At 32.8% G+C, this 16060-nt stretch overlaps 4 protein-coding genes across 4 annotated transcripts; 1 reads left to right on the top strand and 3 right to left on the bottom strand.

The window, feature by feature from the left end:
• Window positions 1–7: 7 nt before the first annotated feature.
• On the bottom strand, window positions 8–4959 carry LOC123696282 (cytochrome P450 315a1, mitochondrial). The gene is made up of 8 exons (XM_045642363.1): window positions 4527–4959; window positions 4194–4409; window positions 3717–4117; window positions 3390–3593; window positions 2720–2856; window positions 2305–2499; window positions 329–544; window positions 8–239 (listed from the first exon to the last, which is right to left on the bottom strand). The coding sequence occupies exons 2-8, from the start codon at window positions 4355–4357 to the stop codon at window positions 123–125; spliced, it is 1434 nt and encodes a 477-aa protein (XP_045498319.1). The 5' UTR covers window positions 4358–4409; window positions 4527–4959; the 3' UTR covers window positions 8–122.
• LOC123696283 (cytochrome c oxidase assembly protein COX18, mitochondrial) lies at window positions 562–1978 on the bottom strand. Its single transcript, XM_045642364.1, has one exon. The coding sequence runs from the start codon at window positions 1683–1685 to the stop codon at window positions 618–620; it is 1068 nt and encodes a 355-aa protein (XP_045498320.1). The 5' UTR covers window positions 1686–1978; the 3' UTR covers window positions 562–617.
• Window positions 4960–6049: 1090 nt separating the features above from the next.
• Window positions 6050–14504, top strand: LOC123695962 (26S proteasome non-ATPase regulatory subunit 2). Its single transcript, XM_045641913.1, has 18 exons — window positions 6050–6249; window positions 6334–6390; window positions 6580–6798; window positions 6931–7016; window positions 7110–7316; window positions 7479–7637; window positions 7719–7848; window positions 8009–8234; window positions 8635–8868; window positions 9306–9454; window positions 9801–9903; window positions 10108–10274; window positions 10574–10709; window positions 10930–11090; window positions 11554–11738; window positions 13176–13381; window positions 13828–13946; window positions 14234–14504. Exons 1-18 carry the CDS (start codon window positions 6175–6177, stop codon window positions 14426–14428), a joined length of 2814 nt encoding a protein of 937 aa, XP_045497869.1. The 5' UTR covers window positions 6050–6174; the 3' UTR covers window positions 14429–14504.
• A 386-nt stretch (window positions 14505–14890) lies between these two features.
• LOC123695963 (PRKR-interacting protein 1 homolog) lies at window positions 14891–15861 on the bottom strand. The gene is made up of 3 exons (XM_045641914.1): window positions 15591–15861; window positions 15329–15508; window positions 14891–15239 (listed from the first exon to the last, which is right to left on the bottom strand). The coding sequence occupies exons 1-3, from the start codon at window positions 15690–15692 to the stop codon at window positions 15003–15005; spliced, it is 519 nt and encodes a 172-aa protein (XP_045497870.1). The 5' UTR covers window positions 15693–15861; the 3' UTR covers window positions 14891–15002.
• Window positions 15862–16060: the final 199 nt, after the last annotated feature.

Below are 16060 nucleotides of genomic sequence, written 5' to 3'. Positions count from 1 at the left end.
GAATTAGTTTATATTTTGATAAAATATGGAATTGTAATAACACCAACTTTTTGCATGTATTTTGTATTAAATATAAAATTATATGTAATAACTAATAATCCTTTAAAAAAAATATTTTTTATTTATTTATTAAGCAATTTTAATTCCAGTGCATAAGATTTGTTTGGAATTAAGACTTGTGAGGTAATTGCTTTAATATTATCACTATGAAGACATTCAAAATCAAAGTTATCCACAACCTGAAACAACAATTACAAATAAATAATTATAAAACCAAGAAGTATAAATCCAAATATTTGGACCATGTGTGAATAAAACTTAAACTTACCTGCCAAATTAGTTCTGTCAATTGAAGCATAGCTATTTTTCTCCCTACACAAGACCTAGCACCAAGTGCAAATGGTAAAGATGCTGATGGTTCATGATTTATGAATCTCTCTTTACTAATAGAATTTCTATCCCAGCGGGAAGGGAGAAATTTTTCTGGGTCAGTGAAATATTGTTCATCTCGCCCTGATGTGTATATTGAGGCTATTATAGGGGTCTGAAATGAATAAAAAATGAAAAACAAAAATTATTTATTTCACTATGCTTATAAAATACTGTTAAATGACATGTTAAGACTTTTTTGGCAGTATATTTCTGAATTTATTGTTTATTTCTTCTTTCATGTGTTTATATGGGTCTTCCAGCTCACTTGGAGCTAATGGTATTCTTAATTTTCTTCTCAATGATGGTGAAAGAAGGCAGATGTTCTGTATCAGTCCAAAGCTGCTAGATGTGACCCAATACAGACACATACATGAAGGCACATTTGCTGCAATAGGTATCATTGCTATTGAAAATACTCTAAAGACATTAGTAAAGACATTGTAAAGTTTTGATGGTGTCCTTAATTTTGACATTCTTTGTATTTCTATTATTGCTAAGTTTGTTAATCCAAATGCCACTGGGAGAATTAAAGAATGGTCAGGTTCTATTAAATTAGGAATCCAACCTATCCCACCCGTTGACAGTTCCATAAAAGTAACCATTGCAGAAGGGTCTGGTGGATTCATGTTAACTAAATTTCTTAAGGCAAATGACATGCACACCCACAGAGGTATTTGGAACCATATAACAATTGTTGCTTTCAGGGGATGGCAATTATCTCTTTCTATAAGTATCCTCCATTGCTTTTTAAGGGACCTTTTGAAAAGAATCACTGTTTGCTTATCATTTAAATTATATGCTTTTTTTGCCATAGCTGTCTCTTTTTTTAATTCATTGACGATATCCTTGAGTTCCATGCCAACATTTTCTACTTTGGCTAATATATAATTTTGATAAACTGATAAAGGCAGAGTAATTAACGCTCTTATAAGAATAGTGGAGGAGAGTATTGCTGCCCACCATGATAAACCTGTTACTTCATGAAATTGAAGCAAACCATCCTGCATGACGTTTACCATGGTACTATTTGATATACTCATGTACGTTTCTTGTTGCCATTTCACCACAGATTCGAAGGACAAATATCTTTTATTAATTTTGGTTAGACGATGGCTTGTCAGGTGAGGGATTTCATTCCCTATGTCATATTTAATTACTTTTGGTCTTTGTATATTACACAGTACACTATATGCTCGATAATTCGGGCAGTACAATTTTGATAAATCCTTTACTAAAATATGTCTGATAATCATTTTTTAAGATTTCAATTTGAACTTAAATTTTGAATGATTTGTTTTGAATTTTGACAGCATAAGTATTAGTCAATGATTTTGATTGACATTGACATTTATCTATGACACTTGGAGGAAGTTTTTCTTTTATTCTGGTGCCTTGGCATTTTGAATATGTGATTAAAATAACATCCAATATTTAATTTGTAGAGATCATCCAGAAAGTTTTTTTTATTTGTATTTGAAATTTGTATTTAAAAATGAGTATTAAATTTGGAAACATTCCGTGGGAAATCTGCCATGTAAGCTTTTAGTATTGTGTACTAAGTAGCTATTCTGATAGGTAAAGAAATACTCTGGAAAATTGCATTAATAAACAAAAAGTTATTCAATTATAAATCTTAACATGCAAAACAATTAAAATTTGGTGAGTAATCCTTCATAAAAGCCACTTGAAAAACTGAGTACCTAGTCTTGTAATCACTGATAGACAATTGAGTTATAATAAACCTTCACAAGTAAATGTTATATTTACATTTTGGGTTCAATATTTATCAATGGTGTATCCACAGAGGTGTATCGTATGAAAATTGAAGGAATACATATAAAAAATAAATTATATAACTAAAATGTTACAAACCCCTGCTTTAACTTCATAATCCCCTAAATAGCAATCTTTCGGCATGATACGTGTTAAAAATGGTGCAACAGGATAAAGTCGCATAGATTCCTTTATTACAAATGGAATATAGTCTCGCCCTTTGCATCTAATATTATTAATTTCTTGAGGGTTTTTTGATAATAAATAAAAAATCCATAGCGATGTATATGCCGTCTGAAAACAGTATTCAATTTTAAACAATTTACAGTTAAGTACTTAATGCGTATCTAAATATTAAAAACAAGTACATATATTTATTTATAATAACTTCGTCAGGCTGAGTTCCAATGTATCCATTTGAATAAATTGAAACATTCATAAAAATGTATTTAGTGTAGGTATAATATGTATTTTTGTAATTTTTTTTGTCGGTATAAAATAAAAATTCTCTTACTGTATCGCCAGCGGCAATGATAAAGTCGGTTACAATTCTTGAAATGTTTACGTCATCGATATTTTCATCAACAAGTCTTTTTATTAGACCATCGCCCTCATTTTTTATTGCAAGCATTTCATTAACAAGCTTGTTAGCTGAAATAGTAATTTTGATTATTTTCGTATATTTAATGATTTACACGTATAAAGTTGTCATGTAGATAACTAAATTTTAAGTGTGTTCTTCTGTGATAAAACATATTTTATACAGCAGTTATAACTATACATTGTTATACCTAACTACAAAAAGTTGCTAAAATACTTTCAATATCTTTAATCAAAAATATTATTTAAAAATATGTTTTTACTGATTTTGAGTAACCGAAGTAATTGCTTTTTATTTATTTGATAGGTACTATTCGTGACAGTATTTAATATTATGTTGGTAGGTAGGCACATATTATTATACGCCGTATAATATACGGTATACCACAGAATACGCACGCTTATAATAATTATACTATAGCATATTAAAGCAGTCTTACTAGTTACTTTGTAAAATTTATAAAATTTGTTTATTCACACGCTGTAGGTACTTATCGATTTATTATGTAAACTACACCACAACATAGATTTTTTGTTCTTGGAAATTGACTATAAAGTATCAGCATTCAGCATATATTATTTACCCAACAATAAAGATAAGTCAACGCATTCTTTGAAATCCGTCCATATCTTTAAGTTTAATCGTTGACACAAACTTAATGGAATACCGTACAGCTTTGTTGTTGTCTCAAAAATTTTCTGAACGGATGACGAGAACAAACTAAGTAATTCATCATGGTGATTGCTTGGCGGCGGTGTAACGTTGCCAAGTAAAACTTGTATTACAACTGAAAAATAAAGATAATTTTCGTTTTATATTTTTTAACGATTGCACTTAGATCCATTAAAATATAACTATGTATATTTCAAAAGTATTAGTTAATATTAAAATAAATAATATTAGTTAGTACCATTCGTTGAGACTTTATAAAACTCGGCTGCAACATCATCTACAATGATACTTTTTTTCGCCTTTTCCTTCCAACTTTCTATAAATTTATTAATTGTATATGTTACTGGATCTTTAATCCAGGTATCTGTATTATATTTAAGCAGGTATTTATTCATAATGCGTCGATTTCCCAGCCATTCTTCTCCATCCATGAAGAGCAAACCTCTTTTCTTCCCATAAAGTTTCTCATATAAAATCCACGGTTCAGGTAATATATGCATAGGATATTTTCCTTCTAGATTAATAAATACAGTTTTTATAAGTGCAGCATCGCTTAAAAATATTAAATCGGTACTCCCAAATTGTTCTATAAATATTTTTCCTAACTTTCTGTGCCGTTCATCAATATATTCATGTAGCCTAAAATATATGTATTATTATTATTCAAATTATTGACTCAAAATTTTAACATAATTTTTTTTGGGACAGTGCTCACCTTGAACCTCTTCCTCCTTTCAGTAAATCTAAGCTATTGCCAATGATTGGCAAAGCTTTTGGACGTGGTATAGATTTTATTGTACGAATAATTTGTTCTTCTTTGTAATGTCCCGTAAAATTTAACTTATAATTCCTTATCATACAACTACGCACTCGATTCATTATATTTTGAACTTATTTTTGTGTTTTAAATTAAATATTAGGTACCTACTTACTGAAAATAAATTAAATTAACAATTATAGTGAACTGTTTCATGTTTAAATATATATTTTTTCTAGAATATGTTACCTACTAATTACTTTAAACATAAAAGATTATTAATATATTTACCGAATGGAGAACTAACGATGTGGTCTGTGATACACGATTCCTGTATCTAAAGTGGTTTCATGTTCGAAGAAGACAAGTAACTGCTGTAGATACATACATACAAATATATTCTCTCTCAGTAATTCTTGCTTGCGTCATGGCTGATTGGTGAATAATGTATAAAACAGTTATGTATTATGCAGCAAAATAGATTAGAAATTTGAGGTATTGGTTGTTCAGAAATTTTCCACACAGATCGAAACACTAAACATGGAATCATGAGAACTACCTAATAAAATAGATGAGAAACAATAAAAAGGATAGACCGTACATTTTAATTTTTTCCATGCATTAAATGAATATTCATTATTCAGTAAGACGAAGGCATAACCTTTTTATATACTTAAAAAAACACCATGATCATGCTTACGATCTTAGAATCTAATAACCAAATACCCTCATGATTTTAAATGAATTTTCGTTGTTTTAATACATATTCTGTGGTGAGTGGTATGAGTGGATAATATTATATTGTAATATTGTTTTTTTTTATATTTCTTTGAACAATTTTGTCATTATTTTTTTATAACTATAATCTAAATATCAAATAAAAAACAATGTTTTGTTACGATCTCTTAGATACAACATTGTTGTATCTTAAGAGATCGTAACTAGCTGTAAATTAGTATAGTGTGTGATGTGTCTTGGCTATTAAACGGTTATTACCTACACTATAAATATACTATAGGTAGGTAATGATAATATTGCTGAATGCATTTAGCCTTCCTCAATAAATCTACTATAGGTAATGATAATATTGCTAAATGCCTTTAGCCTTCTTCGATAAATCTCACATCGAAAAATTTTACAAATCGGACCAGTAGTTCCTGAGATTAGCGCGTTCAAACAAATAAGAAAACTCTTCAATATTAAGTATAGATTTCTTTAACTTGTGATATTATAAACTATCAAAATATTATGTTCTTGTGATAGTCTATAATCTCGCGAATTAATGAATGCGAAGATATTTTATTATGAATGCAAACCAGCAAGCAGCAAACGCGTCTTTATAAATCTTTTCTTTATAATTAACTAGCGGTCCGATCCGGCTTCGCCCGTGGTACATGTTCACGTTTTCTCTCCATAAGAACCATCCTCGTACTTCCAGGAATATAATAAAAAAAGAATTATCGAAATCGGTTCAGCCGTTCTCGAGTTATGCGCTTACCAACACATTTTGCGATTCATTTTTATAATATAGAATATGTATTATTTTAAGATTATTTTAATCTGTGATTCTAATCTTCATTCTGTACTCTATGAGCAAGAAGCTAATCTATATACACTGGAGATTGCACTATGAAGATCATTTTGTCACAAGAAAATATGACCTTGAATGACGCCTGTATGTTTTTTATCTCTTTCACACCTAACTTGGCAAGTTGGTGTGAAATCCAGTGTATTAGATAAAAGAAGGATATAAGCTTCTTGTCTATGAGTCAACAATGAAAAAGATACCATAGACTATACAAAGCTAAAATGTCACAGCGGTGACTTGTCAAAATTGTGATATTCATGATTGTGATTTGTGAGTTGCGGTTTTAATTTTGGGGAAAAGTTGAATTTTTTGTCATATTCATATTTCAGAAGTTTACAAACATCTATCAAAATGACTGTAAAGAATAAGCCCGAAGAAACAAAAAAGGAGAAGGCGGAACCAGTACCAGCACCAAATGATGATTTGGTAAAATATCTACAATGATTATTGTAGTCATCATTAAATTGTTTAAAATTACGAGATTTATTATTACTATTTTATTTGTTTCAGTCGGAAGAAGATAAACGCCTTCAAGAGGAGCTGAATATGCTTGTAGAGAAACTATTGGTTAGTATGTTTTATGAACAATTTGCAATTCCGAAACATTTTTTGTGCAATTTTTTGGGTTAAAGATATTTTTTTAATAGGTACTTTAAATTGTATACGCATTGTAATGTGTTAATTCAAAAGACATTATTGTTCTCAATTTTTTATATAATGTTTATTTTCAAGTTATTAGCTCACTATAATTTTCAGGGAAATGAAGTCGATCTATACTTTCCTGCTTTACAAATGCTAAGCAATCTCATACGAACATCAACAACATCAATGACATCAGTTCCTAAACCCCTGAAGTTTTTAAGAGAGCACTACCCAGCACTTAAAGAAGTGTATGAGAAAATAAGTGATGCCAAGACAAAGAAGTTCTGTGCAGATGTTGTTTCAGTGTTAGCTATGGGTGTCAGTGGCACTGTTGTAAGTATTCTTAGCTTATTTTAATATTTTTAATGCTTCTAAAAAATAAAAGTATGATATATCTATTTAAGTAATACAATAAGTTTCAATTTCATACTAGTAAGTGATGTGTGTTTATTTAATGTTTATTAGGAAGCTGCAGAAAAGAGAGAATGCTTAAAATACTGTTTACTGGGAACATTATCAAATGTTGGTGAATGGGGCCATGAATATGTGCGGTTAGTAATTTCTCATTAATTTATCAATTATAATACACTGTATAATATTATCTTGTTATATTTAATACAAAAATTATTGCATATTTTAAACAGCCAACTAGAAGGTGAAATAGCAGAGGAATGGAATATTGAAAATATGGACACATTGTTGCCACTTGTGCGTGATGTAATTGCATTTGACATGCAACATTCAGCTGAAATCCAGGCTTGTGATCTGCTCATGGAAATTGACCGTTTAGATCTCCTTACACAGCACATGGACCAAAGCAACTACCCACGAGTTTGCTTATACTTGATTGGGTAAGAAAAATCTTGATAAACCTAATACATTTTGTCTAGAATTATAGGAATGTTAAATCAAGTATTATAATCACATCATTTGTTATAAAAAGTATTAAAAGTGTTAAAGAAAATTATTTGTTGTCTTACAAGTACTTATTCTAATGTTAATTGAAATTACAGGTGTGCCAGTTATGTAGTAGAGCCAGAATCGACACAAATTCTTCAAGGAGTACTGGATACATATTTGAAATTTGGAGAATACCCAAGAGCACTGCTTGTTGCTATGCAATTGCATGATAAGGCCAAATGTGAGGAAGTTTTTAACTCCTGCACTGATATGTAAGTTCATAATATCAGTCTACATACCATATAAATAGTAGATCTCGTAATGAAATGAAACTAAAATAATATACTTTACAGGTTGGTCAAAAAACAATTGTGCTACATGCTCGCACGTCAGTATGTTCCCCTGGAATTGGAAGATGAAGATCTGCGAACAATTCTTTTAAATGCACATATAAATGATCACTTTTTGAGCTTGGGAAGAGAGGTATAATAAAATTTGTTTTGATTTGAATTTAATTGTATTTCTCTTTCGTAATGACACTTCTTTTGCATTATATACTGCTTTTTTTGTGTGAAATGATATCCAAGTTCAAGAAACAACGAAATAGTGAAATAGGTGAAATAATATAAATCAATTATTTTAGCTTGATATCATGGAACCTAAAACTCCTGAAGAAGTATACAAAACGTGGTTGGAATCAGCTGGTTCTGCTCTTCGACCTTCATTACTGGCTGAACACCCTGTGGATTCAGCTCGGCAAAATCTGTCAGCAACATTTGTGAATGCATTTGTTAACGCTGGTTTCGGTAGGGACAAGCTAGTGACAACTGAGGATGGCAATAAATGGATGTATAAGAACAAAGACCATGGTAGGTGTGGTTTACTAATACTATGTACTAATATTATAAATGTGAAAGTAACTCTGTCTGTCTGTCTGTTACTCAATCACGCCTAAACTAAACTACTGAACCAATTTGCATGAAATTTGGTATGGAGATATTTTGATACCCAAGAAAGGACATAGGGTACCTTTTATTGCGAAATATGTACCACGGGTGAAGCCGGGGTGGACCACTAGTACTAAATATGTCTATTGTCTATAGATACAACTTCCTTGCAGGATAACCAACAAAATAAAATATAATTTCCATTGATTAGAAGCAAACAGTAGAAAGTTATTGAAATGTATTCACTTTTGAAGATTATCGCTTATCATAGCCTAATGATTATTTGAAAATGTTCTTGTACATATATATGATTTAATTTCAGGTATGCTATCAGCAGCTGCATCACTTGGAATGATTCACTTGTGGGATGTAGATGGTGGTCTTACCCCAATAGACAAGTATCTGTACACATCTGATGAGCATATCAAGGCTGGTGCACTATTAGCTCTTGGCTTGGTTAACTGTGGTGTGAGGAATGAGTGTGACCCAGCTCTCGCTCTGTTGTCAGATTATGTATTGCATTCCAGTGCTAATCTCCGGATTGGAAGTGTTTTAGGTAATATATTTGCTGTTAAAAATTTTTTATTACAGTATTTGTCCATTCAACTTCAAAATTATATTTAACTAGCTTTTCACTCGAGTCTTCGCCCGCGTTTTCAAAGGAAAACCCGCATAGTTCCCGTTCCCGTGGGATTTCCGGGATAAAACCTATCCTATGTGTTAATCCAAGTTACCCTCTATATGTGTGCTAAATTTCATTATAATCAGTTCAGTAGTTTATGCGTGAAAACCATACATACACACATACATACAAACCTTTCCTCTTTATAATATTAGTATAGATACAGTAGACTCAATTACCTATTAATAAGTCTGCTTTTATTCTTACATTTTGATTATCCACATTTTCTTAAAAATATTTTTTATAGATACAACTTTTAAAATAAATTATAATTAACCTATTTTTAATGAAGTTTAATTTCATCAATACAGGTCTCGGTATCGCATATGCGGGCACGCAGCGCGAGGACGTGTTGTCTCACTTATTGCCAGTATTGAGCGACACGGCCGCGCCGCCAGAGATCTGCGCGCTCGCCGCACTCGCCTGCGGACTCATTGCTGTTGGCTCTTGTAATGGCGATGTGAGTGCTTGGCTTGTGTAATATAGATGTGTTTGGGTATCGCGTACACGGACACGCAACAAGATGACGTATTGTCACAAATACTGCCCCTGCAGTTATTATAGATGCAAGTGAAGAATTCGGTTTACATTCTTAAATAGTAATCTTACTTGTGTGTCTTTCGTGTCCATTGGTGTTAATGTTATTTCAATTGTACAATAAAAGATGTATTGAAAAATGAACATGTAAGATCTAGATGACATGATATTTTTAATTTATTTGATTAGAAATACTACTACTACTATATTACTACTATACTTCCTAGTTCCTGTATGTGAAACTAATATTATTATTTTTTTTCGAATAGGTAACATGCGCAATCATTCAGCGTTTGTTTGATGATAACAAAGACTTACATTCTTCCACATACGCACGATTCTTACATTTGGGTCTTGGATTGTGTTTCTTAGGTAAGTTTATATATATTTTATACAAAACACTTTTTATAGCAGTAAAAAATTTTTTTCAATAATTCTTATTAAATTAGCCATTTTGTGAAATTTTTTATTATTTACTTTATATTGCCATACTTGCATGCTTATGAATTGAGACAATTAAAATGTCTTCCTGGCATATTTATTGCTCCTCCAACTACATTTATATACTCTCTACAGGTTGCAAAGAGCGCACGGAGGCTACAATGGCGGCGCTCGAAGTGCTTCCAGAGCCGCACCAGTCGCTCTGCCAGACCACGCTCTCAATGTGCGCGTACGCGGGCACCGGCGACGTGCTCGTCGTACAACAGATGTTGCACATTTGCTCCAAGCACTATGATACTGATGTGAGTTGAAGTTCTTGTACTATGGGTGAAGATTTATCGCGAATATAGTAGTTGTTCTGAATAAAGTGCTGTAAATAATTTTGTTTTTGACCCTGTACTTTCTAGTTATTACGACTCTGACTGTTGTACAGGGATGTTGCAAAGTTGTTTCTTATTGACTTTGTATTAAATATCTGCGTTATAGATGATAAAGAAATTACATTACCAAAATAAATGTATTTGTTTTACCCTCATTAATGATAAATAGTGTGCAAATATTTAAAATACTCATTATATATATTTTTTATATTGTCATATAGAATGAACAATCTTCGTCTGAAGATACAGCTTTCAAGAAGCCAGATAAGAAAGAGAACAAAGAGAGCAGCAGTGCCAGCGGTAGCGGCAGTAGCAGCAGTGGATCAGCGGGCAGTTCCAAAGACGACAAGGGCAAAAGTAAGAAAATTTCGAATGTTTTTAAATGTGAACAAAAAATATAAATTTGTACTATTAAAAATGTTCCTGTTTATTGCCTATATTCCATCAACATCGATACAATTAACAATTACTTCCGTAATTTGAATCGTAAGTTTCGTTCCTTGTTTTTTTTAAACCAATATCAGAAAGAAATCTAAGTAATAAATAATTCTAAATATTTTATTTATTTTATTAACAGGCAAATCATCAAAAGACAGCAAGAGCAAGGAAAAGGACAAGGAACGCGAGGCGAACAAGGAGCTGTCGTCAGTACAAGCAGTGGCCACACTCGGTGTTGCTGTCATCGCGTTTGCTGAGGAAACCGGTGCCGAGATGTGCACCAGGATATTTGGACAACTGGTGAGATTTTGTGATTACACATAATAAATAGCTGATTGGGAAATAATGATATGACATGACGAACTGTAAAACAAAAACTATAGGAAATGTTTAAGTTAGCTCAATATAGTGACAATTTTGTAATTATAGATAGTATAAATTAATATCAGGTGTGTTTCCTGGAATTGACGTCAAGCGCCTATTTTCTGTAAAAATTATATTTACATGAGTAAGAATTTGTATCGAAGACATTCTATTTCATGTTATAATAAAGCTTCTTATAGAACTCAGAACGTGTAATCTTGTTGTTAAATCATGCAAACGCAATGTTTACAGAACGTACGTAATTTACGTACAAAGTGACGCTATCAATTAGTAATTTATGAAAAACACAAAGTAGTATAGATGTGGTATTTTAAAATGTGTTGAGAGTGGTTTGCCTAGTTACTAGGACATCATAACAACAAGGGTGTTATGTCCGCAGGGTCGTTACGGCGAGCCGGCGGTGCGGCGCGCGGTGCCGCTCGCGATCGCGCTCTGCTCCGTGTCCAACCCGCAGCTGGCGGTCATCGACGTGCTCAACAAGTACTCGCACGACTCCGACAATGACGTGGCATATAACGCGATCTTCGCTATGGGACTGGTTGGCGCTGGTACTAATAATGCGAGGTTTGTATCGTTTTGGTGAATTTTTCAATAAACATAGAACATTTGTTTTTAAATCCATATTCCATACTAATATTATAAATGCGAAAGTAACTCTGTCTGTCTGTCTGTTACTCAATCACGCCTAAACTACTGAACCCTATTTTATGAAATTTGGTATGGAGATATTTTGATACCCGGGAAAGGACATAGGCTAATTTTTATCCCGGAAATCCCACGGGAACGCTACTTTTTATCCCGGAAATCCCACGGGAACGGGAACTATGCGGGTTTTTATTTGACTGCGCCGGCGTAGTAATATCCCGTGACGCGTCCTATGTACAGACGGTTACTCATAACTCAAAATGGTACTGTAGCGTCCTGCGTACAACGGCTGTTCATAACGCGGCCAATGACTTTGAAGGTCACCTGTAGTTCTTACAAGTGAATGTTTCCAGTATAAAAAATATTTCTCTATGCCTTAAACATTTATAATTCGAATCGACACGACTCCGAGACAGGCAATAGAGACCAAAACCACAAAATAAAAAAAAAAAGTGAATCATTGATTGAGTTGCGTCATCGGCCATAGTTTGTGACATTTCTCTTGTTCAACGAATATTTGGATTGTGAATTATGCCGAGAGGAATAATTAGATGAGTGATAATTGAGACGTATATTACTGGAAATTTTACGTAGAATACGTTTATGATATTGGTTTTAGGGATATTTGAAGAATACTCAGTGAAAAAGTGTCTCAACTTTTCAGTGCGGAAGACGCAAAATGGCGCTTTTTTTCTTGTTTGTGAATAATGGAGATTTGTTATTATTCATAGTGAAATACGTTGTGTTAAATGTGTGAAAATATAAGTGAATGTATTTGGCAATCGTGTAGTGATATGAAAACGTGAATATGATCATTTGATGACTCAGCATTATCATGTAAGTGTTAGTGTGTAAGCAATTAAAATTAAAACAAAAGAAAATCAATTTTTTATAATTTTATAGAAAAAATATATCGTCATGATTACATTTTTATGCTATAACTAGTTTCTTCCTCTTTCCAAAAATATATCATACATGGCATATAATTATAGAACAATAGGGTAAATAAAATTTTCAAACTCGGTAGTCATAAAAAAGCTAGATTTCGTGAACTCCCTTGACACTATCGGGATCGGTGCCGGCTGTGCGCCGGACACGTAACGGGATATATATGTAGTTTATGACTGGGTTTCTGAATGCTACACGTAACACGGGAATTGAGAAACTGCATAATAATTTAAAAGAGCGTGTGTGCCGAACACACGTGTCAGAAGTGAAACTTCTTTAGCAAGATTCAAAGATACCAAAATCATAATAATGAACGTGTTGTCCATCCTATGTAAACGAAACATTCTACTCGTAGGTGATTTTTCTAATCGAAAAATAATTTATAAACTACTCTAAACAACCTAACAGACTGGCAACAATGCTGCGCGCGCTCGCCCTGTACCACAGCAAGTCGCCGGTGCACCTGTTCATGGTGCGGCTCGCGCAGGGGCTGTGCCACGCGGGCAAGGGCACGGTGACGCTGTGCCCGGCGCACGCGGACCGCCGGCTCGTCAACCAGCCCGCGCTCGCCGGCCTGCTCGTGGTGCTCACCGCCTTCCTCGACTGCAAGAATAGTGAGTACATATAGAGCCAACCCAACCCACTCGCAACCATGCTGCGCGCGCACGTAGCCACGTGTACCACCAGCTCTTTTGCCGGCTCTAATATCAAAAAGTATAAGTCAACTTGTACAATGTACATACTGTTTTAGCTAATTTTAGTTAGCTGCTAAATGATGATGTTTTTACTTATCTTTCTCTAATGAACAAATCAAACGATTTCAATCTCGTATTCTTGAATTGTTGAATCAAATGATTTCATTATGGTTTTTTTAATTGTATAAACCATGATATAGCCTAGAAATATAAGCCTAGAATAGCTGTTTTAGTAGCCTAAGGCCGTTAATTGTGCATGTCATGTTGTTTGTAAAATGTGTGTTGTGTTTTCCTATTTGTGATTGTGTACAATATAGCCTCTCTATCACATATTCCAATTTTTTATAATTGTTTCTTTTTAACAGTCATCCTCGGAAAATCTCACTACTTGCTGTATGTTTTGGCAACGGCGATGCAACCCCGTTGGTTGGTCACACTCGACGAAAACCTTCAACCCTTGAATGTGAGCGTGCGTGTTGGACAGGTAATATAAAATAAACAGTGTAACTTGTGCATAATATCATTAAAATCCCCAATATTGCCAGAAAAGCAAATATTATAAAATATAAATATGTTGCAAGCAAATTTTTTATAATATCTTATTATTTAATAAAAGAAATCACTATACAATATAAAATGTGTTTTAAAATGAATGTTTATTGTTTCACAACTTCTGGATATATCTTTTTAATATATGAAAAAATAAGTCATGATTGTCAAAAATGCTATCAGAAAGTGGAATCAGTTACTAAATATTTTTATAATTTCTAGGCAGTAGATGTGATCGGTAAGGCCGGTACGCCAAAGACGATTGCGGGCTCGCACACTCACACTACACCAGTATTGCTTTCCTTTGGTGAACGTGCGGAGTTAGCGACCGATGAGTACATACCACTGTCTCCCGTCATGGAGGGCTTTGTTATCCTCAAGAAGAATGAAGACAGCATCATGGCTGCAGTGCAGTAGAGAATAGTTTTAATTATTATTATACCTAAATATGATTAATATGTTCTTTCTTTGATAGTAAAAAATAATTCTAAAATAGTTTTTTTTTTAACCTATTTGTTTATCTTAGCATTTGAATTATTTTGAAAAATGAATATGAATAAATCATTTCTGATCATTAAAGTTCAATTATACAAACAACACATGTAAGTTGTAGAGCAGTTTGTGTCAAGAAACAGAGGACAAGGTGATTGTATTAATAATTAACCATGTAAGAAAGAAAACATTTTAAAGTGATGAAATTGCAGCCTAGTCTTAAGTTGAAGGGGTCAATTATAACAATATTGTAAAATAAACAAAAGAATATGCTGTCAAGAGCTAGCGCGGAAGAGCAACTTTTGTCTCCGCAACTATTTTGTCTCTCCCATCAACTCTATGGGGAGTTGCGTCGCTACGTGCGCGCACTTTCTTACTAGCCCATAGAGTTGATGGGAGAGACAAAATAGTTGCGGAGACAAAAGTTGCTCTTGCGCACTAGCTCTTATTCTTTATTTTCATAAAAATTTTCACATAAATATAAACAGTTGCAATACAATTAGGATTGAACTTCATCTTTTTCAGCTGTTGATTCTGAATGTTCAGCATCATCATCATCTGATTCACTCTCAGATTGTGAAGTCTTAGTTTCAGTTGTGTTTGTTTTAGGTATCTTTGCTTTAATTTTAGCTTTCTGTTTCTTTTTTAATCGCTTTGCTCTTTTTTTCGCTGTCTTTTCTTCAGCTTTCCGTTTGTTTTCTTCTAATTTTCTCTGATATTCTTCATCTAACTTTTCCTATAAAATAAATAGCATCAGCCATTATGATACAAATCTATTCATATCATACACAAATCAATATAATTTTAAAATTAATATTTATTTACCTGTTCACTTTTTTCTTGAATACATTTTTGTCTTGCATATTCTTTTCTTCTAAGATGCCTATAGACATGAAACTCTCCGGAACCGGCACCAGCACTCGAGCCCATTACATTTCGGACAAAATCTGGTGGTGGAGGTAGCGTCTTTTCTTTTCGCCTCTCAGGGATCAAAACTGGCTTTTCCTATGAAAGAGATAATTATTAATATAAGATATATATGGTTTTATTTATATCAAAGCAATAGGTATTATGTTTTTGTTTTCACCGGATTTTTCATTAATTTTTCTAGCCGCAATCGTTGTAAGTCTGTTGCATCTTTTATGATAATAGGTTTCTTTTCTTCTTTATCATTTTCTTTTTCACTCATTATAAAAAATGTCCTCGGCTTAAATACACTATTTTAAATTTGAAATAAGTGTAATGAAACGTAAACAAAATCACAGAATAGTGAAATTCATTCGCATTTTCATGTTCGCATTGTTTTGAATCATCAAATTCACAGATCAAATTTGTAATTTTCGTGCTTGTCACTGTTGTGGTCACTGTCAATTGTGTCGGTATGTCATTATTACATGATGGAAACTCACAGATGAAAATAGTAGGGCAAACGACAATATATGTATTGCAAATACAATTCACCTAGTAATAATATACATTTTTTAGGTTTTCAAATTCAAACTTGATTTGAATAATTTCACTACTTATGTATTTAGATTTCTAGTACTTTTTTATTTA

Source organism: Colias croceus, chromosome 12 (assembly GCF_905220415.1).
Source record: "Colias croceus chromosome 12, ilColCroc2.1".
Lineage (NCBI taxonomy): Eukaryota > Metazoa > Arthropoda > Insecta > Lepidoptera > Pieridae > Colias > Colias croceus.
Note: the sequence above shows the minus strand (reverse complement) of the source record. Positions and strands in the feature narration are given on the sequence as shown.